The sequence below is a fragment of the Pleurodeles waltl genome, chromosome 1_1, assembly GCF_031143425.1.
Source record: "Pleurodeles waltl isolate 20211129_DDA chromosome 1_1, aPleWal1.hap1.20221129, whole genome shotgun sequence".
NCBI lineage: Eukaryota > Metazoa > Chordata > Amphibia > Caudata > Salamandridae > Pleurodeles > Pleurodeles waltl.
Genome location: NC_090436.1, coordinates 143,696,659 through 143,721,053, shown reverse-complemented (window position 1 = coordinate 143,721,053; position 24,395 = coordinate 143,696,659). Strand labels below are relative to the sequence as shown.

The following is a 24,395-nucleotide window of genomic DNA, read 5'->3' as shown; positions in this document are numbered from 1 at the left end:
CTTGATGAGAAGGGTGGAGGCGTTCTGGATGCGTTGTAGTCTTTTTCGGGTCTTGGCGGTGGTTCTGGCGTAGAGTGCATTGCCGTAGTCGAGGCGGCTGCTGATGAGGGCCTGGGTGATGGTCCTTCTGGTTTCGGTGGGGATCCACTTGTAGATTTTTTTGAAGCATGCGCAGAGTGTGGAGGCAACCCGATGAGACGGTGCTCACCTGTTGGTCCATTGAGAGCGATGAGTCTAAGATGATGCCAAGGTGGCGGGCGTGGTCGGAGGGGGCATTTCCGAGGGCAAAGGGCCACCATGAATAGTTCCAGGCAGAGGATGTGGAGCCGAGGATAAGGACTTCTGTTTTGTCCGATTTCAGTTTGAGGCAACTGCCAGGCGGCGACTGCTTTTATTCCTTCGTGGAGATTGTTCTTGGCGGTGGTCGGGTTGTTGGTGAGGAAGACTATCAGTTGGGTGTCAGTGTAGGAGACGATGTTGAGTGCGTGGCTTCTGACGATGGTGGCCAGCTTTGGTCATGTAAAGGTTGAAGAGGGTGGGACTCAGCGAGGATCCATGGGGGATGCCGCAGCTGATCTTGGTGGCTTCCGAGAGAAAGTGGGGGGAGTCGGACCTTCTGTGTTCTGCTGGTGAGGAACGAGGAGAGCCATTGCAGAGCCGAGTCTCAAATGCCGACATTGTGGAGATGGGTGCGTAGCGTGTCGTGTGAGACTGTGTCGAAGACGGCAGAAAGGTCCAGGAGGATGAGGACGACGGTCTTGACTCGGTTGCAGAGGGTGCGGATGTCCTCTGTGGTGGCAACAAGGGCTGTCTCAGAGCTATGGTTGCTTCAGAATCCTGACTGAGAGGGGTCCAGGATGTCGTTGGCCTCCAGGAAGGCGGTGAGTTGTTTGTTGACTGCTTTCTTGATGACTGTGGCCGGAAAGGGGAACAGAGAGATGGGCTGGTAGTTTTTGAGGTCTGTCAGATCGGCTGTGGGTTTCTTCAGAAGGGGTTTGAACTCTGCATGTTTTCAACTCTCTGGGAAGGTGGCAGTTTCAAAGGAGCGGTTGATGGTATGCTGGAGTTTAGGTGCGATGGCGTCGCTGGCTTTGTTGAGGATGTGGTGAGGGCAGGGGTCGGTGGGTGCTCCTGAGTGGATGGTTGCCTTGATGTTGCGGATCTTATTGTCAGTGATGTTGTTCCAGCGGAGGAGCGCGGGGGCGTGGTGATGCTTCGGTCGACGGGCTGGTGGTGAGAGTCATGGGGGGCCCTGGGTGGTGAACTGTCGTAAATGTCTGCGAACTTGCGGTGGAAATAGGTAGCAAGGTTATCGTAGAGTTCTTGCGACGGAGGGATGTCGGTGGAGTTCCTTGCTGTTGTGGGCGTTTTTGTTCATGAGTTGTTGCAGGGCGAGTTTTTTGGTGGTCCTAATGAGCCGGTGTTGATATTTGACAGCATTATTTAAAGTTTTGTGATTCACGGGGGTCTTGTTGGTGCGCCATTTCCTCTCTAGATGTCTGCAGCCCTGCTTTGATTTTTTGAGTACCGGGGTGAACCAGTTTGCTTTCTCAGCTGTGCATCTGTGGTGGGGTGTCTTGAGGGGTGCAAGGGTGTTGGCGCAGTTGGTGATCCACTTGTGGAGGTTGTGTGCGGCAGTGTTGATGGCGGCTTGGGGGGTGTCGCGTTGAGGCTGGTGGTGAGCTGGGCCTCAGGGACCTTGTTTCAATTTCTGCGAGGAAGTTGGGGAGCGTGGTGGTGACTGATGGGTTTGTTGAAGGTGAAGTGAATGCACCGGTGGTCGGTCCTTTGGAGTTTGGTGGTGTGGCTGACGAAGACGTAGTTGCTGGCGGAGAAAATAGGGTCCAGTGTGTGACCGACCGAGTGAGTGGGTGCGGTGACGAGTTGCTTGAGTCCGAGGTTGGCAAAGTTTTCGATCATGGTGGTGGAGTTGATGATGTTTGAGTTTTCCAGGTGGAAGTTGAGGTCCCCTAGGAGGAAGTAGTCCTTGGATGTAAGAGTGTGGGTGGTGGCTAGGTCAGCGATGGTGTCGCAGAAAGGGGGCGGGGCCTCGGCGGCCTGTAGATGAGGGTGCCCCACAGATTGGTGTTAGGGTTGGTTCCAATCTTGAAGTGGAGGAGTTCCATGTTGGTTGTGGATTCTTCGGTGCTGGTGGAGAGGCATAGGGACTCTTTGCAGACAATGGCGATGCCTCCTCCAGGGCGGTTTGTGCGGTCTTTGTGGATGATATTGTAGCCGTCTGGGATGACGATGGGGATGTCTGAGGCTGAGATGGGGTTAAGCCATGTTTCTGTGAGGAAGGCGACGTCCAGGAATGTGGTGTTGATGAGGTTCCAGAGTTCTGTAGTGTGTCTGTGGATGGAGCGAGTGTTGATCAGGATACATCTGAGGCTGGGTTCTGCTTTGTGGGTCCTCGGGTGGGCTTGAGTGACGGAGGCTGGTGAATTTGCAGTGGCGACAGGTGAAGGGTCTCTTGGTGTTGCTTGGTGATGCCTGCTTACAGTTGCTGTCGTGTCCTGGGTTGAGAGCGATGAGTGCTGCTGGCACAGAAGCCGGCTAGTATATTCTCCCACTCACGTCCTCACAGGCAGGTTGTGGCCTTGCTGAGCCTATCCACACTCTTAATCATGTCTCCCCCACTTGTCTAAGTGACCCTGTGGGTTGTATTTTTAGCGGACAAGGGGAAAGATTGGTTGTAGGTATTTTGTGGATCCTTGTAGTTGTTGTCACAGAAATGCAAGATACATTTGTGATTCTAGTCAAAATTTGAGGCTTTCAGGACATTGTGTTTAAGAGAACATTGTGGGATTTATGCAAGGCCCACCACCAGTTGAAGGTTAGTGGTGTGCATGGGGCCTGTGTCAGAAAGGGCCAGATCGCACCCCATGATTTTATAAAAATATTCCTGGCTTTCAGTGACTTTCTTCTGCTGTTCTTCCCCTTTGAGGCATATTGAGACAAACTCCTTCTCTTCCCCATTGGGGAGCAGAGAGATTGGGAAGCCCTTTTTGAGGTGAGGGTATGGCTCAGTGCCAGGATGGGACACTTCCATTCATTTATTTTTCCCAAACGTATAATTCCTGATGTCTTGTGGCTTTTCTCATTCATGTGGGCAGACTATGGACAAGCCCCTAATCTGGTCAAATCTCCAACCTGCCCCCAAGGAGGCCAAAAAAACTCTACTGACCTTTCCAAGATAGGGGTACGGCCTGATGGCAAGCTGGGCCGCCCCCATCATTTTCTTTGCTTTGGCACTTTTTCTAAATCTCTTGTGTCTAGTGGGCTTTCTTCCCCTCAGGGTAGGGGAGGAGGGGGAAAATCCTCCTTCTGCCTCACAGGGGGTGAGGGGAGGCGCAGAAAGATTATGTTGCCACTTTTGGGAGCGTACGGTCTAATGCCAAGGTGGGATATTCCTTCTACTTTCTTTTAGCCCCACTGTAAAATCTCTTGCGTTCAGTGGGCTTTCTTACCCCCCTCCTCGGGCAAATTACCGGCAAACCCCCAGTCAGTTCTTTTGGGGTGGGAGGTATGACCTGATGCCATGGTGGGCCGCATCCAACCTTTTGTTTGTTTTGGTGCCGTTTTGAAATCCCTAGTGACTGGTCGGCTTTCTTCCCCTCTTGGGGAAGCGAGCTTTCTATCCCTCCAAGAGGAGAGGCAGAAAGAAGGTGTTGCATTGTTTGGGATGGGGTTATGGCTCTATTCCAGGATGGGCCTCCCATCCTTTTGTTTATTTTATGGTTTTCCTGGTGTCTAATGGGCCTTGTGACACCACCTTCCCCCAGGAGTTGGGGCGGTGAGAGGCTGCAGCTTGAGGGCAAATCCCCAGTCTGTCTCCCAGGCGGCGAGAAAGACTGTATTGCCCCTTTTTGGATGAGCGAAAATAACTAGAGGAAGCCCACCTTACCCTACAGAATCTGGCCAACAAATATACGAAGAAAGGAGTCTCTGAAAGGGTACATTAACCTACAAGTACTTGGTCTACAATAATAAAGTTATTTATTATTGGGCATACAACTCAATTTGCCTTTAGGACTGAATCCTTTGTTATCAAACTGCAATCTTCTGAATTTCACAATTGTCAAATCAATATCATCATGTGAGATATATCCATGTATCAATCCAACATTCAACTAAATCCCATGCTCAAATTTTGTAACATTTATTTACATGAAAAAAACAGGATCATAAAATCTCCCTGTGAGCTTAGCCTTTAAATCACCAAAGCATCAATATTTTTGAAGTGTTTGTGGTACGCCTCAGGGTAGTCCCACACTCATTCGCTGGTCAGCGTTGCAGATGCTAATCATTCAAGGACCCCATAGCAACCTCTTTTCACTTCATGCTTTATGATTTTGTTTGGAACACATCACTAAAATGGACAGCATGTTTTTTGGCAATTGGTTTCAGTCCTCCTCAGGACTCAACAAAGGAGGTAGTGTGTGACGATTACACAAGGAAATGTATACCGTGTCATCCCTATGGTCAGCATAAGTACCATCCGCCATTGACCCAGGATGGCCAAACATTTGTGGGAGTAACAAATGACTCACCAATCAAGGGCTGATGTCCAATATAATTGAATATAACTCATTGCCATGTAGTGTTGTTGTGCTGCAAGCTCAAACGGTCCAGATTAATGCAATTTTAGGGTCAGACATGCTAGGTATGCTTTCTACACACCTGGAGGCAGATTGGAGGCAAACTGTCCAATTCTACCTCCTGGGTGGGGGCAGAAATACATATTGCTCCCATTTTGATTGGGGCCTGGCCCTATGCCAGGGTGGACCACTCAACCCCCTTTTTCTTTTTTTTTTTTCTTCTTTTGTAAATCTACACTCTAGTGGGATTTCTGTCACCGCTGTGGAGCAGATTGGAGTCGAACCCCATAATGTGCTCCCCATGGGTGGACAGAAAGACTGTAATCCCCCCTGTTGGGTGGGTACAAGGCATTATGCATGCTGGGCTGCCCTCACCCATTTGTGTTTTTTAAGACTTTCCCTGGTGTCTAGTCAGCTATCGGCCCCTTTCACCCACAGGGGGGCAGATAAGGAGTAAACACCCCAATCTCCTCTGGGAGGGAGAGGGGGTGGGGGAAAGGGAAGAAAGACTGAAAATACTGAGACTGTGGGGTACAGGAGAGAGCACAGTCTCTTGCCTAAGGTGCGGCTCCCCTTATAAACAAATCCTTTTGTATAGTGGACTCACAAGGTGATCACAGACCACTGGAATCGCCTGGTGCTTGACAGTGTAGGAGATGTATTGCTGGAAAGTTGGGTGTAGTAATTTGGGTTACTGGTTGGGGGGGGGACTCTACTCAAGCAACAACCACAATTTTTTCAGGGTGAAACACAAGCAACCCCCAAATTAACTTGTGCTCATCCCTCTGGTAGCTTGGCATAAAAGCAGTCAGGCCCAACTTAGAGGCAACTTGTAAAGTATTTAAGCAGGATATCGGACAGTAAACGCAACACAAGAAAAAACGCTCACATAGTAATATTTAATAAATTATTGTAGCCCAAAACAACAAAAATCCAATAAGTAGAACTGGAGATATGGAATTTTACAGATTTAAGTGAAAACAGGGGCCTAAAAGCCAATTTTGGTTATCTGGCTGCGCTGGACAGAAGGTCAGACCGACCGTGATGTAGAGCTGGCCGGCTTCAAGGACACAGTTATGCCCCCTGAACACAGTACCTTAGATCCTTGGTGCGCGGACTGCACATCGTTGCTGTGCGAGGCTTCACATTGTCCGCCGTCGGTTCCAAAGAGCTTGAAGAGCCGCGATGCAAGGCCCTTCTTCGGGTTGTGAGCATTGGTTCCATTGAAGCTGTGGCGAGGCTTCATGTCGAGTCGTGTCTGTTCAGTTGAAGCTGACAGCTGCGATGTGAGGCTTGGCAGGGCTTTCTGACTGATTTTGGTGAAGACCACAGCTGGTCAGGTAAGGCACCTCCATCCCCACTTCCAAAGGTCAAGGACTGGAGTGGCACCACTTGGGGGGGGATTAGGACTCATAGCAGGCAGAGTCAAGATGCACAGTTGAAGAGAGATGGAGCCTTTTCTCTCACTGAGGCTGTGATCAAGAGTAAGGCCAACTAGCTCTTGGAGTCACTCTGGTTGTCCTCTGTTCAAGATGCCTTCCCACACAGGCAGAAGGGGAGCAGAGCAGGGCAGCATAGTGACCGTCCTTCTTGTAGCAGAGCAGCACAGCAGTCCTTCTTCTGAACCTTCCACGGGTTAGGATGTGTGCTGAACAGTTGAGTCTGAGGGTCCATTATTTATCCTTGGTGCTAGCTTGGAAGTACGAGAAACATAGAGGGTTCCATCCACAGAGGTGTTTGGAACTTCCTTCCTCCCTGCCTTGGCCTCAGCTTGTTTTGGGACACAAAGACCAGCGTGAAACCCTTTGTGAATTTGCTGAGGCAGAGTCTTTGTGATGTGCAAGTGTGGTAGCTTCTAGCCCCCCACCCCCTTCACCCCCCATCAGCGATGGCTTATCCTGCCAAGACCTAGTCCTCCTTTATGGCACTGTCTGGGAGTAATACACAAAGACCAACTGCCATCTTCAGCTATTCATGTGACCCAGGACACAGGCTTCAGGCACTGAGTGGTTGGAAGAAGAAAATGCCAATTTTTTAAAAGTGGCATTTTCAAGATTGTTTTAAAATCTGACTTTACCATTGAAGGGGGTGTTAAATTACAATTCTTTAGACACCACACTCAATATTTTGACAAGCTCTCAATTTATAGTTATCACTTATTAAATGTAATAAGGTAACCCAGTGTTGCTGTGGGATAGGTAGGCCTTGCAGTAGTGAAAAACAGATGTGTTTTTCACTACCAAGACATGTAAAACTTAAAAGTACATGTCCAACTTACTAAATACACTGCTCTCTTCCCTATGGCCTGTTTAGGGCTTACTTTAGGGATGACTTGTATGTATGAGAAAGGAAGGATGGAAAGTTTAGGCCTGGCAAAGCTTTATTTTGCCAAGTTGAAATGGCAGTTTAAAACTGCACACACAGGCTGCAATGGCATGCTTCAGACATGTTTTGAATGCTATGTAAGTGGGTAGCACAATGAGTGCTGCAGGCCCACTACTAGCATTTAATTAGCAGGCCCTGGGTGCATGTAGTACCACTTTATGGGGGGCTTACAAGTAAATTGAATGTGCCAGTTTGTGGAACCCAATGTTACCATGTTTTCGGGAGAGAGCAATAGCATTTTAGCCATGGCTAGCAATGATAAAGTGCACAGAGTCCTAACGCCAGCAAAAGACGAAGTCATCAAAAATAGGATGTTTGAAAGCAACAAATGAGGGGGGACCACACCAAGGGTGCCAGGTCCAATACTGACTCTCTTAGCTTTCCAGAGACACCTCCCTTTTACACAATTCAATGTGAGCATGGAGAACTGGGCCCGTCCGCTTTTGCATGGAACCCAGCAATCCTATCCTCCGTGTCCTCAATAGAATTGAAACTTTCCATTACGAAAGCTAGGAAATGTTATATTCTATGTCAGGACCAGAGGCGAGGATTATGCTAGTCAGAGGAGAGTCTGATGACCAGTCCGCTGCCTTCAAGATATCCTCCGAGCGAGCTCCCAAAGAGAATGCCTTAGAGACCATAGCCCCTCCGATAGAGTGAGCCCCGAATGTCTTTGTGTTTATGCCTGCTTCCTGCATGGCCCACCTAGCCCATCTAGCAATGAAAGGGGAGGACATCGCTCTGTGTGGCTTTGCAAGAGCAGTAAGTAGTTTTCATTCCCCCAGGGGACAGAGTTCCTCTGTCATGGATTAATAGGACTTAATGCATTTCACTATACCACATTTTGGAGTATCAGGAAAGGCTGGATTGGAAACCACCCTAAAGTTTGTTTGTGTTCTCCTTGAAATGTGTAAAGTAACACCTTCTGGAGTAAACACTCATCCTGGGATATCTAAAGCTCTGACAATGGACATTTATCTACAGGAGACAAAGCATAGGAGAGAGGCCAGATTAGCTGACTATTGTTTCCGAGAGAGGTATTTATTACTTGACCAAGAGAGAAACAGATTAAGAATCACATTCATGTCCCAATGTACCAAGTGCTGTGGCTCTGGAGGAATGGATAGCTGTAGCCCTCTCCGGAGTTTCAGGGCTAAAGGGCTTTTACCCATAGGATGTCCATCGATCGGGGGATGCCCCACAGATAGCGCTGATTGAAAAGTATTGATCTTCCTATTAGCCATGATGTCCAATGCCAGGTAGGCTAGAAAATTCAGGACATGGAAAATGCTGGTTCCCATGGTATCCAAATGTCTTTGACAACATCAACCCATCCATCTGGACCAAGTTTATCAATATCTCTTAACTTTCTTACCTGCCCATGCCTTAGAAAGAAGGTCTGCAGCTTGGAGCGAAAGGCCCAGGACATGCCATAGTTTCCGGTAATCCTCCATGCCATGAGTTGCAGGGAACCCCCCAGAACCAGATGGTGGGTATTTCCAGATGAGAGCTGGGAATAGGGGTAGACGGATTGGAGAATCCCAAGAAAGTTCCATCAGAACTGGAAACCACACTTAAGACCTCCAGAGGGGAGTGATCACCACCATGTTCGCCCGTTGTTGCCGAACTTGGGTGGAAAGTGGCATTACTATCAAGAACGTCAGGAACGCGTAGCCCTTCTCCGTCTCCCTAGTGTTGTTGGAAGGCATCTGTCGCATGAGCTGAGAGGTCTGTTTCCAACTGAAGTATTTAGCCAGTTGATGGTCGATGCACTGAGAAGGGACCCCATCTGGGATTCAGTGCCAGGAACACGGACGAGTCCAGTTTCCAGAGACTGAGATCCTGAAGGTACCAAGATTGCCAGTCCGCCACTTGATTGACTGAGCCCAGAAGATGTTCCGTCGTGACTGAAATCTGGTTCTCGGCTCCTGCCCACATCTGATAGAAGTTTGGACCCAATGATGGTTGATGTACCTATCTGCCGCCACGTTGTCCATCTTGAAGGACATTGGATTGTATCCGCACCTTCGCCCAACATTTGACGGTAAATGAGCTGTCCAGCAGTTCTAGACTATGATGTGAAGGGAATTCTCTTGTTCTGACCATTTTCCTCCTGTGGAGAATTCTTCACATCATGCTCCCCAGTCCACTCCGGTGGCATCAGATTCGATCACCAAGTCAGGTTGAGACCTGAACATGGCTTGGCCGTTCCACGTCTCCATATGTGCTAGCCACCATTGGATTTCAGCTTACACTTTGCCTGTTGAGGGTATGCACTGCAAGTACGTCAGGCCTTTCCGGAGTTGTGAGATCGTGAGCCGTTGAATGGCTCTGTAGTGTTAGGGACCAGGAAAGATGGTTTGAGTGGACGATGAGAGAAGTTCTACCAACCTTGCATTCCGTTGAAGGGATGTGACTGGTCTGACTAAAGTGCGGATCAGCTCATGTCTGATCTTGGCCACCTTCCTGGAGGGAAGGGTTAGGGTGGCAAGAATCAAGTACACTACAAACCCTAGGAACACAATGGATTGAATTGGGGATGAAAATGACTTCTCATTGATGAGAAAACCCAGTTGCTGCAGAAGAGAAATTGTCCACTGATGGTGGATCCACAGGGTCGTTGGGCTCTGGTTCATCAGCAAGAGATCATCTAAGTACACAATTAGTCAGACGCCTTTGGCCCTGAGGTGTTTCACCACGGGTCGAAGGATCTTGGTGAGGCACAACGGCGTGGAATCACCAAAGGTACAAAGACAATTTAAGCAGGAGCATTATGAACGTGTATGGGCCTTGGAACCACTGGGATTGGAGGAAGCATCAGTGAGGCAGAAATATTGGGACAGTTAGATGGACGTCTTTTAGATCCGGATGCGCCAGCCAGTCGTTGGGAAGATGATGATCTCGAAGAAGATGAATACCCCCTGTTTTGAAGTGGCGATAGACTAGCCATTTGGTGAACTGTTTGAGGTTGTTGAACTGGTGCTTCCTGAAATTGCGTTTGTCCACCACAAACCAGTTGCTGAGAAAACCGTATAGATGCAGGTGTGTCTATACTGTAGCCCCTTTGGACAGGAGGTCCTGTACCTCCGTACCGACCAATCAGGACTCCTCTTCGGAGAGGTATAGAGGAGGCAGGGCCCAGGATTGAGCTGGGGGGCTGTAGAATTCTATCTGGAACCTCGAATGATCTGCAAAACCCAAGCCTCAAATGTCAGGGATTTCCAATTATGTGCAAAATCTGGCAACCTGCACCCTAACCTTACGAGGGAAAAAGGGATCACACTCCACGTGAGAAGTGACTTGTTGATTTCCACCTGTGGTTCCTCCTCTGGAGCCTTGATGTCTAGGATTTCCACAGGTGGTGAAACCCCCCAGATCTGGAGTTGTCATGGTAGTGTTCCTGTCTAGAGGGTTGTCCCTAGAAACAAGCCTGTTGTTGCCCCTGATCGTCCGAGCGCCCCCTTCCACGGCTGACCCCAATAAAAACCGGGGGAATGAATATCTCTGTTATGGACAACTGCATGTTGTCCAACAAATTGAACGTGGCTACGAACTTGCTAAGTTCTTTAATAAGGGGCTCGCCGAACAAGCCACCCTGCGCCACCGGGTCGACCTCGGAGGTGGCCACATCCCCTAGTTTATGTCCAATCTTGATCAACAAAGATCTCCTCCTATCTGTTGATAGGGCGGAGTTGGCATTACCAAGAAATGTTTTGGCCCTCTGCACCGTTCCTGACAGGATCTCAGGTGATATCAGGGAACCGGAGGCCTTGGCATCCTCCGTCATGTCTAATATTGTTGCCGCTACGTGTAGGCGTTTGTCCTCACAAGACCGCCAGGTCTGATCAGTACCCTTTTTAGGGTCACATATGTTATTGGTAAGGAAGGTCGCCATGTGCGGGTCTGTCTCTGGGGCAGAAGCCTCTTTTACCTCAAGGATGGGTGGGGACATTCCGCCTTGAGAGGGATGCGGACCTCCTTATCTAGGGACTTCCTCAGTCTCTCCACTACGCACGTAGCCACTTTATCAGCGGGGCTCCAGTAGGATAACTGGGGGTGTACAAGTTTGTCTGAGTCGAGCATATCTGAGTCTGGCCCCGGTGCTGACTTACTGCCGTTAGACGGCTGAAGGTCAGAGTTGGGATGCCAGGGTCTATCTGGTTCCATGTCATGGAGGCAAGAGAATCATCACCATCTGGTTAGTGGGGGGCAGGTGAAGGCAGGCTTAAGCCGGGATTTAGAGGAGGCTTGAGGGAGTTGAGATCAAGGAATGCATGTTTCAGGTGGGCAAGGGTGTCTAAGTCTGCACCTGCGTGCTTCTTGCCAGAAGGTTGAAGTGTCTTGGGAATGCCGGGAAGTTTAGTGGGGAATGACCCTCTAGATTCTGTCCTCGGATCGAGGGGTCAGAGGCACCGCGCTGCCAAGTTAAGTATTTCTTGTTCCAGTGGTTCCATGGCTTCCGAGACCACCCTGCGTGTGGAGGTGTCCATGACCTCACAGAAGTCATAGTCAATGGGAAGGTGGGTAATCGCCTCCTCCTCCATGTAGGAGTCTTGTTTTTCCTACATAGTAGAGGCATTATATGGGCTGAACAAACCAGATAGAGAATGAGGCCCTGAGTAGGCACTGTTAGGTGGGGGGGGACACTAACTTCCCTTTTATTCACAGGTCGAACGAGAAATGCAAGTACGGTATACTGCCCTTTATTCACAGTGCTAATGAATAATAGAGGTTGGGTATGAATATGACAGCAAATCTGTAATTGCAGGTAAGATCCGCCTGGGAGCAGTGTATCCAATGCCCGGTAGATGGCTGGTGTGCAGATTTGACAAGTGCTCCATGCCCTCTGAAATGTGCGAAGTCCAAGACCTTAAATACAAACCCCGACTCATACGAGAGATCAAAGTCATCTGCAGGCGAAAGTATAGACTCTTTATCAGGGTGTAACACTCCAGGCCCCCGGGGCAAACTAGAGCAGTGGCCGGCCGTGAGCACTGATCCGATCAATATCCGTGGAACGTAATCAGAAAGCAGGCTTGCGTGCTCTAAAAGAGATTCTCCGAAGAGGTGTGCAGGCGCCCCTAGTGGTCGGAGAACCGCGCAGCACAGCTCTGACATGCCTCAGACTGCCTGACTACCTTGCGAGCCTCAGCCCCATAGTAGCAAGCGAGCTTCTGCGGAAAGAATAATAAATACCTGAAAGGCAATAATTATGTTGCGCACAATAATAACGAAATATGTACCAACAACAACAAATGTGACTGAAAGAGTGGCCAGCAGACCTGGCACTTAACTGACGGCTGCAAGGAGCAGTGAAGAAAGAGGCGGAGATGATATGGACATGTGATTATAATAGAGTAATGAGCAGCCTGCTTAGTGGACCTGTGATGAACATTCTATCCCAAGTGTTCATGGGAGCTGTGGTCTACTTTATGTTTTGACATGGCTGCTGTTATTTAAAGTGTAGAAAAGAAAGCATAATCCTAACTCTTGGTCCTTATAGAATTATGAATAATGGTTCATACTTGGTTATATTTGCAAAAACTATGTTATTTAAGGAAATTGTGCATTAATATATTTAATATGAATGAGCGGCTTGAATGTTGTGAATATGAATTGTTCTCATTACCAAACTATCTTGCTCTGCTGACCAAATACTAATAAGTTCTTAAATGCAAACTAGCTATTATAGTCTCACTAATACTAAAGCAAGATAGAGCACTAAGATCTGAAAATGGCTCGGCCGTTTCGCGCCTCCATAGGGGCTAGCTACCATTAGATTCCCACTTTTGCTTCACCCGTAAAGGTTATGCACTGCGAGTACGTCAGACCTTTTCTCACTAATACTACAGCAAGATAAAAGTCTAAATTCTGAAGATGAATATTATGCTCCACAGGTAGCTCATAGTGCATCACAGATTATACATCTATTACAAACATCATCATCAAAACGCTTTATTCGGTATAAAAATAATCAACCAAATAAATAAATAAACATACATCACATAAAAACATAAATCATTAGGACAGTATATATGTCCCCTCATATCCTACTAAACAAATATACACAAGTAAAAAATTACAGTCCAAAATTCATTAAAAATAAGTAAATCAATCAAGTTAAAAATATAAAATCATTTAAAAATACTCTAGATTACTCTGCGAGGTTATAGCTCCCTTAAGAAAAGATCCCAGCTCTCGCCACACCAACGCATCAGGTGCCATGCGCAGCCACAAAAAAGCTGGGCGATATTGCACAAAACCCCTAGGCCTCAACAGGGGGAATAAAAACCGACACCTGAGAGGCGCATAAAAATCGCAGAACAAAGTAAAGTGCATCAGAGTCTGCGGAGACACTCTATCACAGGTGCAAAGTTTTATTGCTTTTCCATCATACTGTCCAAACGGAAAGCATAAGTTACTTCTGATAACCCCTAGATGGAATTGGGAGATGAGAGAGTCCTTTCCCTCGCATTTCTTATCTCCAAGAGATAGGGCTCAGAACCCACCCCCATCTTTGACATTATAAAATCCCTTACGGATTCTTTCCTTAGAACCTCCTCCTTCATTTTAGCCCCCAAGATTTTTAGGAAATTTTCTTTTGCCCAGAGTTTATCACGGCTGGTCAGACCCTCAGGAGCCTCAAACATACCCAGCCGCCCCAATGTGTAGGCTACCTTCCTAATATACATCAGCCATGGAATATACTTTGCATGATCATAGGCCAAACAGTCCCGCATGATCTCTCTATTAAAAGAAGCTCATTCATTAGTCCAAATAGAGATCCATAGCAAGAAGGGAGCAAGCTGGATGGTATCTTGTACAAACTCAAGATCTAATTCGGTATGTAGACAGAAGCCAGAGGTATTTTGACCAACTCCTAGCAGCCTTCTGCAAAATCGATTTTCCTCAACTACGGGGGTCCTATTATCTGTGTACCCCCAAAGTGGAGCCCCATATAGCAGGACTGGAAGACATTTACGCCATTGACACAAAAGGGTGATGGACGGAGTGTTAAACAATGCAAACACTCACCCCCACTGGCTTGGCAGTTCGGGCTGGACTGTTCCCATGAGGAACAGGGTCAAGACTGATTTGCATATGGCTGGGTCCAAACTGGGGTGGCATGCTGAGCAAAAGAACAATGGATTAAACCCAGATCTGTGACTGGGGGTGAGTGTTTGCATTGTTCAGCACTCCATCCATCATCCTTTTGTGTTGCTAAAGTTGCCCTAAGTGGGAAGGGTTTTCCCAGACGTGGGTCCCCTGCTCACTGTACCACTGGATTTAAGCTAGCTTGGCTGATGAAGGGTGATACCCTGAAACCGGTCCCAGGATGCTTGTTTCCGGTCCAGGGAGGACCTGGCCTGGCAGTTCGGGATGGACTGTTCCCATGAGGAACAGGGTCAAGACTGATTTGCGTATGGCTGGGTCTAAACTGGGGTGGCATGGTGAGCAAAAGAACGATGGATTAAACCCAGATCTGTGACTGGGGGTGAGTGTTTGCATTGTTCAGCACTCCGTCCATCATCCTTTTGTGTTGCTGTAAATTGAAAGCAACAGTATTGTGTGACACATAATCTGTGTAAGAAAGTGGACATACATGGATGAAATTAATGACAAGATTTTGGTCAGCAGAAGAATTGAGGTGAGAGAGAGAGAGCATTAGAAATAGGAGGAAAAAGACAGTTTAGAAAAGAATGCCATTTTAGTTTTGGGGGAGTTTAAGTGTGAGGTGTTGATCCTCTACACTTAAACTCCCCCAAAACCTTCAGAACAATGAAAGTGAGTTACCTGAAAGAATAGCTATTTAAGTAGATTGGCAGAGATGAAATCCAGATTGGAGGGTGGAGAGAAGAGAAAGGAGAGAGGAGAACGTTTTTATAATTAGAAAATGGGACTTGATTAAAGACAACCCATTCAATACTTTTAGAGAGAAAAAGCTGCAGGGAGCTTGAGTAGAAATTAGAGGGAGCATAATGTTTCAGAGAAAGGTTCTTTTATGATGTGTGGGGTAGTGGTGTGTTTAACAGAAGATGGAAAAATCCCGGAGTCAAAACAGGCTGACAAAAGTAGACAGCATATAAGTAAAAAAGGAGATGGATCGGTGGGTGCTGTAAGCCGGACATTTTTGTACTGTTTTTGTAATTAACAAGGCTGTGAACTTTTTCTTTTTATGAAATCCTCATGGGGAACGCTGTAAAACTGTAAAAATCATGGTTTTAATGCCTCTTCCTGCTGATTACTCACCAAAGAAAAGAACACTTTTGTTAAAACACAGTTTGTTACACATAATAAAACAAATTCCTTCACTTCTACTACCAAATATGTAAAGCAGCAGTGGTGAGAAACACTGTGTTGGGAGAAAGAAAGGGAAGAGTACTCCATTGATGGATGCTCGCCTCTATAATGTCACTTCCAGCCACAGGCCAACAACAAGATGCTCTAAGGCATGCATTGTGTAGAAATAGAAAAAGTGCATCCTAAGGCCTTGAAACCAATACCTTGGTTATGATTATGCGTCACTTTGGATAAATCTCAGCTGTCACCTGAATTGGGCTCTCTTCCATCTGCCTCATGATGCTTTTCTCAAATTTCCATTCAAGAATCATTACGAGGTTCAGCTTCTGTAATCTGTTGGTTCATCTTAGATTGTTTCTCTCTGCTGGCATCTGTACCCCTATTACTGTCCAGTTTGTGGCATTTCCTTGTGGTTGAACACTGTTATGATTAGATTTCTCTCTCAAGATTTAATTTCCTTTTTAAGGCTAGGGAACTTCCTATGGGGAAAGTCCATGTGAGTGAACAGAATGCTTCTGGCTGCCAGTGGACCAAGACTCTTAGCTCATCTTTGGACTATACACTTTTTAACTATGCCCATGTCTGCTACTTTGAGCAACTCTGAACTTAAGGAGTTTGGCGTTTCTGCCATGCGTCCCAGTCTAAATTTTGTAGTAGCTTGGAGAAGTCAAGGATCTTTCGGTTCTGGGGCGATATCCCACTGCACAGTCATAACTTGGTGAACACTCTTGAACAGGGTGTTTTTTTCTAAAGTTGTTCACTGTAGTCTCATTTTCCCACTCTGGTGCCCTCTGTGATGCAAACGCTGATTCCTTCAGTACTTCATTTCTGTGATCCTATCTGCTTGTGTATGATGTGATCACTCAGTCCCTTATGGTATCTATCAAAGCTACCTCTCAGTGACATTGCTATATTGGTGGTGTAGTTCCCCTTATCTCTCCATACGACTTGGTCTTCATCCTAATGTGCTATAGTCATGCCTGCACTCATTTTTACTAATTCTTGGTGAAAACGCCAAGTCTTAGAAAGAATTGTAATTTCGTCCTCTGTGTTAGGGAAAAGGCCACTCTACAGCATTTTTCTGTCTCTGTTGTTTGTTTCCTAGCCATAGATTTTAGCTTCTGCATTGATTTGGTTTTCCTCAGTTTCAAAATAAGAAATAAACTCACTGCTGCAATGTTGTCACTGTAGCTCTCAGAGTACCTACCTCATCTGAAGCCCAGCTTGCGCTGTAGCAATCACCCACTCCAGATCTGTGGTACATCCTATTTTGTTGAAAACATTTCAATAAACTTTATTGATAAATACAGAAGTCTGCTATGAAATATAAATCGTTTTGTTCTGTATAGAGAGTCTGGAAACCATACAGAATTTTTACATGACCATAATCTTTATATCTTGTTGCACTTTGGTTGAAGATAATTTACCAGCGTAAGCCTGACTCTCTGACACTGGATATAGAAATATCAACAGATACATATGCTTTTACACCTTCTGTTTTCAGACTCTTTTGGATTTTATTGTTTTTGTTAAGTCTGGATTTATTATCAGAGGACCGGCGGAACACTTACAGAGTTAGGCCAGACAAGTATATTGCATCAGACTTTTCAAGTGAAGACAATGCAACTGTAGTCATATGTGTAATGAGAAATGTAATAATTATATACTGAGAGGTATAATAAATCTAGAGCTGGAAAGGGGGCTTGGCATTGATCTATTTTAGATCCCTTTACATATCCCAGTAATGTAGATGAGTCATAGCCATATGGAAACCTCAGAGGTAAAGGATTAGTGAGCATTTACTTGATGGCTAGAACAGGACATAGATGAGTGAGTGACCAAAGAGAAGTTTTATGTGAAATGTATTCAGTATTATGTAGAATGCAGTTATTTAATATGTTTTTATTCAGATTGTTTTTAATGGACAGAAAAATGTTTCTCTCCAGCTATCAATTGTAATCTTTGTTTGGGGGGATGGGGGGCTTCTAGAGAAGTAGGGGGGGGCAAAGCTGATTTTTTTTATAAGGTGTGTGGTTTGCTTCAAAGCATTCTCTTGCCTCCAGAGATGGCTTGTTCTTCAAGCAGCTGCATGTATTTAAAAATCTTTAGCTAATCGAAGCTGTTTTGAATGCACTGTATTCCTCAACAAGTAGCCGTTTGAGTGCTATAAGTCCCAGAGTGAAGAGTTAATTTTTTTCTGTTGATATCAGTTTTGCTTCAGTTTGTAGGACAGCCTCAACGAATGCTAGCTGAATCATTGTGAAACCTGTGATCAGAGAATACTGTTAACCTAGGCATGTTGATAACCTGTCTCCACACCTTATTTTGCTGTGGCAGGTTTAGTGGATCTTATTAATATCACTAAATGATAAGCTTTTTTGCCATTTTTATGTGGGCATCCATGTTAGTTAAGTCGGCTGTTTGGTATATAGCATTTTAGTATTGGTGATGAGTTTAGACCTAATGCAGAACATTTGGAAGTTAAGCTGCCTTTCGTGAGTTACACTTCTTATAGAGTCACGCCTGATAATGATTAAATTTAGTTTTCTTTGAGTTAGGTTTGGTTCCTCTATGTTATCCAGGTTTTTTATTAGTTTGGCATTGTCTGAAATATTTTCTTGACTCATCTGAATATATGTTATTTTTAATTGTTTATAAAGTGCAACTACCCAAAGAATGTCCTAGCACTCTGGAGATTTGTAAATGAGAACCAAAAAAGCACGTCTTTACATAGGTTAAGGTCTCTACTCAACAAACTGCAAGGTCTTAATTTGTGTTTTTTTCTGAACTTAAGATGATTGGTCTGCTACCTCTAGGAAAGAAAGAGTGCATTCCATTTGTTAGCTGTTAGTACTGTGAAGGACTGTTACCCGCATTTTCCTTTACTGTAGCCCGAGTGATGGAGCATGGCAGCCTAAGACGATCTTAGGGTTCTGTTTGTAATACTAGGTTGAAATTTATCTTGAAATGTATGTTGAACGAGTATTGGCCCAAGTTTCTCAAGGGCACAATGGATGGTTCAAAGACTCTTAAACAGAATTATTTTGTTACTAAGCATCCAATGTAATTCAGCTAAGACTAGAGTTATGAGTATGTTTGAATTGATCCAGCATTGCCACCAGGTTCTGCATCAACTACAACACATTACAGTACGCCATACTCAATAAAATCATGCCTTGGGAGACTGCCTTTTGACAATGAATTGGCAAATAGAGATAGGGTGTTCTAAGCTTCTTTAAGTATGCAAAACAAGCTGATATTGTATTGACTTGTTGTTTAAGATATAAAAATATGTTGATGATCACTCTTAGATTCCTTGCCATCGTGACAGAACTCTGGGAGGAGCCTAGGTCTGCTGACCACCAACTATTGGATCACCAGTCCTAAGAACACACCCACCACCACTCCATCCCACCCTGGTTAAGGATCTCTGTCTTATCTTAACTCATCTTAAGAGCTTCTCAGCTAAGAGCTTAATAAAGAAACCACTGCCAAGAGAAAACTTTTTAACCTAACATTTTATGTGTAGCTGCTCTTTAGTTTCATTTGCGTATTGATGGTAGGATAGTAGGTGATGTCCAGCATGCACAACTGTTTGCCTCCTGGCTCAAGGTAAGACTAAAGAGTTAGGAATTAAAATGGGCCAGTCATGTAGGATTCAGACAGATCAATGTAATATTACTTTGTATTTAATCTGATAATGAGTTTGGAACGTTTTTTGACCTTTTATTGGCTTGTTCTAATAGGGTCTTCAAGAGGTAGACTTTGGTTTTCAGCATGTTGTTTGTTTACTTCATTCTATTTTCCTCCAACAGCATATGTAGCGGTAGTAGTTTTAATTTCTGTCTCAGTTATTTGACTCCTTTCAGTGATAGCTGTTTTCTTACAAAGAGTAGTGTCTTGCCTCAATGAAAGCCTGACAGTCCCATCTCACCTTCTTGGCTTCTATGATGTTGAAAAGGGTTGCCCACTATTTTCATCCAGATATTTTTCTCTACATCACATAGCCTCTCCTTTTTCCAGGATAATACCACATTACTCTTCACTTCTCGCTGTTCTTTTGCAGACCTTTTCTCTCATTTAATAGTTCATTTAAATCTAATATCAACCAAGTTGTTTTTTATGTGTGGCCAGGAAAAGACATTTTTGCAGGGATATCTTTCTGTTCTTCTCAAATATCATTTGAGCTTCTTTGGATCACATTTTGAATTAATGAATGGACACTTTTGTGTAGGTGAATACACATGCAATTGTAAAAGGCAATTAGTAAAAACAGTGCTAAAAGGTTAACTCTGTAGATTGAGGGACACCTCCACAATACACATAAAGTGTACACATTTACAGTTAATTTGAGTGTGTGCCCCATCTAGGAATGTAATTTTCAGTTGGGGACAAGTTTGTGTTCTCAAAGCTAGGAAACGGGGTCTTTAAAAGAGTGTCCGAGCCTCTATGGAAAAAAGGACATGCACTTAACTTATGTAAAATAGAGTTTGTGGTAGCCACATGGCCTAAAGAGCTGTTCGTATCTTTCAGGTCCCAAGGAGGTGCTTGGGCCTTGCATGGATAGATGCTAAGTCAATAGTGGATCGGTTTTAACTTTAGTTTTAGAGAGAATTTCTGACCGATGTATTCTTGCTCCATGCCGATGGAGAATGAAGGCATTACAGAACAAGCACGAGACCCGTGTCTGAACTTACTTTTGTCCATTTCAGTTGAGACAGTACTTGCAGGTTTATTTACTAATTTCAGGAAAAAGGAGTGACTTGTTGATATGGCCAAGCGTCTTCAAAGGAGGACATTAGGAGATTCAGTGAATGTTGCTGGATATAATTGTCTTGGAGGTTATGTTCTACCGAAAGAAATAACCCAAAGAGTTTTCATGGCTGGTCATGATTTTATGCATGAGTTTTATATAACTCAAATGCCTTTTTATGTTCTGGTTGCATAGGTTGAATTCAAGCCATATTTGATTTTGAGAAGCGTTTGATGGAAGACTCAATAATGGACTGTAAATTATACAGATAAGAGTATCTATCCCGGAAGTGTGGTCCTCGGACAGGGCAGCTAAACCTTAGGATAAAGTCTATTAAATGTTGCTTTCATAGCCTTAAGCAAAGGTGTAAGTGATGGACATTCAGGATTCTACTATAATAACGTAAGAGCCTGACCTAATGAGGTAGTCTTTGGTCCTAGGGCATGGGTCTGTTCTTGAAAGTTTCTACAATGGTTAAAAATGATCCCAAAGATATTTGTATGCTTGCACGGTTTTAATCTTTTTTTTTTTATATTTTCCTGCCATTGATCATTGCTATTGTTTTGTCTAAATTGATTACCAGGTGGCTGTGCTTGCAGTATGTATTGAGATGTCCAATACTTTTTGCAGAACTGTCTGAGTTTTGTCTGAGTATTGTAGAATCTGAACTTTTAAAATGCCCACTCTTGATGGATCAACATCTAAATGTTTGACAACCTTTCTGGATCACTTGATCACACCGACTAATCACTGCCATCAAACGTGTCCATCCTATTTCACCATTCTCCATTGTTAACCTATGCCTCTGTGCAGCACTGCATTGTAAGCAGGCTTATGCTACATATGTCATAGACATAAACAAATACATTTATGTGCAATCACTTAAAAAAGGTGAAGCACAGGCAGACAGCCTGCTTTACTCACCCCCCCCCCCTACCCCTGGCGATTGGATATTAATTCTTCTACTTTTATGTAGGTGGTGAATATGCAAGTTAATATCATGTTTTTTTTCTTTTATAACCTCAAAACATGTTTATACTAGATAGTGCAGATCATACTGGGTCATGGCCTATAATGTAAACATAGCCTGTGCATTAAAAAGTATATGATAAGTTACGAAAAACTTACAACTATAATAAACCTCTAATATGGTACTCTTAGTAGAGTCACTACTTAATTAATGATGCAAGTGAACTGGTTAAACTTTGATGCCTTATCCTAAATAAAAAGGGCAGGGTGTCCAGGTATTTGCTTTGCCTAATATTTGCACTTTACTTGCTTTTTCGTCTCTTTACTTCTGTTTTCAAAACACAAACCTTTTCCCTGTTGGCTGTATGGCAATGTAAATACTCATTTAAGTAGTTCATAGCTAAGTTGGGCCCTGTGACTTTGTTTCACAACTTGTGTACTTGTCTTTAGATGTCTGTGTCTAGGTTCTGCTTAGGAACAGGCAGCAGATTGGAAGGGAAATACTGAGCCTGTAAGATTACCAGCACACAGTGCACTGTACTTAGAAGGCTGCCCAGTAATTTGGGAGAACTGCTTTCAGAAACATTGGCTCCTCTGGTGCTTACAGCATGTTTCCTCAGTCAACAAAAGGCTGCCAGAGACATCACGTAAATTACCATAATACCAGCCTCCTGGTAATTTATGATATGTTTGTAATGGTGGGAATCAGAACCAAACATCTGATAACTTATTTATCAGGCATCATTACCATGTTGCATCATCACCTCCCACTTCAGTATAAGGTATTAGGCTTTTAAAAATGTGGAATATGAGGGTGTTCTCAGTTTGAGGACTGACTAGAAGACAAAAGGAAGGGCTCAGTAGGACACTGGCTGAGCTAGAGAGAATATTGGCTCCATGTGTGGTGTGTATACTAGAGAGCTACTGAGGAAATATTTGCATTGGTGACAAACAAGGAACCCAGAATCACAGTAAGGAACTTAGGTGCAAACTCCAAATAACAACAAGAAGAAGAAACACATGCTACTAGTACTGTTGGACCACTAGGTAACTAGTAACTTAGTACAGCAACTGCAACGCAGAGGAAGAAGCTTCTTATTTGAACAAAAATGCTTGCCGCTCTACCCTCAGCTGCTTATATGGGAAGAGGAGGTGTCTCTTCTTCATCATGGGAACTTCAGCGAGGAGACCTAAGCTTTATCCTGAAGTGTTTACTGCTGGTTCAGGAGGAGTGGAGGTGATGGCTTGATCAGTATGATTTACTTACAATGTTTGATGCCAGTGAGTTGTATCTGTTGCATGTAGGCCATCTGCAAAGCCTCATCTACTCGCAAGACCTATATCTAGAATTAGGGCAGAATGGCTGATCATCTCTGCCTTTGGTGTGTGATTCTTCATTTTTATATTTTATAGGTTGACGTGAAAAGTGATGCTTGTTAATAATCGCCATTTGCAAATCATTCGCTCTATGTATTTCAAATTAGTACAAAAATATTGTTGTAAATTTCTCGTTTTCTTTTCTCCATGTAGTTGAAAACAATCCTCGAACTGGGAACCTTGGATCTTTAATCAGAGTCTTCCTCGGTCGAACCAAAGAGCTGAAGATTTCAGCAGAATGTCAAGAGTAAGTTTTAAAATCAAGTTTTCAAGTGGAAGCTTTTTTGTTCATCAGATAAGATTTCACAGTCTAAAGAAACCAGCTTTACTGAAAGAACTCAATTTGCCTATGTGCCTGTTGGGTAGTAAGTTGTTTATTGATGTGTGGCTTAGCATTGCGTGCAATAAGCCTTTAAAAATAGTACTACTTTGTCTGAGCACATTTTGATCTCTTCAGGGACTTGCACTGCGCGTGCAGGCTTTTCCCGGGAGACCCTGGAACAGTTATAGAACCGTGAGCTGACTGTGAAGGAGCACAGTATGAACCCAGAAAGCCAAGGGAGGCTTAAATGTCCGCAAGACAACTTATATTAATGAGCTTGTGGCGCACAAACTGGAAAAATAAATTGCCTTTGCTAATTTGTTTGAGATTTTTAACATGACGTTTACAAAAGCCAAGATTTATCATTGCAAATGTACTTAAAGCAAGGGAATAATCGCATTTTCTATACATAAAAACATCAGCTTTTTGGTATTCCTTTGATAATGATAGAATCAGGCTCTTACTTAAGGAAGTATTGTAAGTATTAAGTCACCATTACTAAACATAAAGACATCAGGATCCTTGCCATACCAAATTTCATGAAACTCCTTGGTAACTAACTTGTTCTGCATCTTGTTGGTTATTCGATTCAGTCCTGAAGTAAAATAATGTCACGTCCAGAAATGTTTATTTTATTGTAATTGACAATTTAAAGTAGCGCTTAATCCTTAACGTGAGAGAAATAAACTCTTGTTACCGTTGGTGCTTTAGTGTCACTGAAAAGATAGTCTGTATATCCTGCAATCGTCTGTGCTGTTCTTGGTACCCACTTGGTAACACTCTCTTCACATTCTCACCATCCTATGTGTGTGACAGGAATCCCACCAAACTCAGCTGACCACAACAGTCAATAAACGTGCACAGATTTGGTAACATCACAGTTAGTACTGATCTTGTACGTTGTTTACTTTATTCATGTGCTGTTTAAACGTATACAGGTAGCGTTGGCTCACTTTCAGTGGGTTTGGTAGAATACTTACATTTCAAAGAGACACAACCCATTTTTGTGATGTATTCCTTCAATACTGCAACTGAGTTTTAATATGTTGTTAATTTCAGCCATAGATATTTTGTATTTTTTGCTGCCCCAGACTGGCTGCAGGCCAGCCCTTGCGGACAACCCCTGCTGCCCAAGGGCAAAGGCCGTGCACGGTGCAGGATTGGGTGCTTATAGGGGGGTTGCCTCAGGCCCCTTCGGCTGTGCGCGGCGGTAGTTGGATTAACTTATAGTAATGAAAATCTTGGAAAGGAGACTGCTGAGCAAATACTTCTCGTATCCTGTGACCGCAAAGACACTGTTGATTGAATCATTGAGTGGTCTCCTGTCGCACCTTTGTCTTTTTGAGGACCAGAACAAAGATACTAACACTACAGTACATTATGGTTTATATCAAAAACATCAGTAAAAAAAAAAACATATTTACTTCTTAGCCTAAAAGACCTTCCCTTCACTGTTGCTGAGTCCATGGTGCTAATGGTAGATGACAAATCCAGTGCATGTTACATTTCTATCAAATACACCAGCCGTGATCCAAACCTGTTCTTTGCATCAGCAGCACTAGCACTCCTATTCAGTTCAGGCACATCAGTAACTTAAGCAAGGAGGAGTTCAAATGACCTTTCAAGAGGAACAAAATCAACCTCCCCTTGTTGACTAGAAAATTAGCATCCACTCTTGATATTGTAG

The 24,395-nt window shown here is 44.3% G+C and overlaps 1 protein-coding gene across 2 annotated transcripts in view; it reads left to right on the top strand.

Moving 5' to 3' along the window:
• DYM (dymeclin) overlaps positions 1-24,395 on the top strand; it is a 917,326-nt gene that overhangs the window by 121,975 nt on the left and 770,956 nt on the right. For both annotated transcript variants that reach the window (XM_069219181.1, XM_069219183.1), the window contains exon 4: positions 22,540-22,633. In XM_069219181.1, the coding sequence (XP_069075282.1) occupies positions 22,540-22,633 (94 nt within the window). The remainder of the gene's footprint in view (positions 1-22,539; positions 22,634-24,395) is intronic.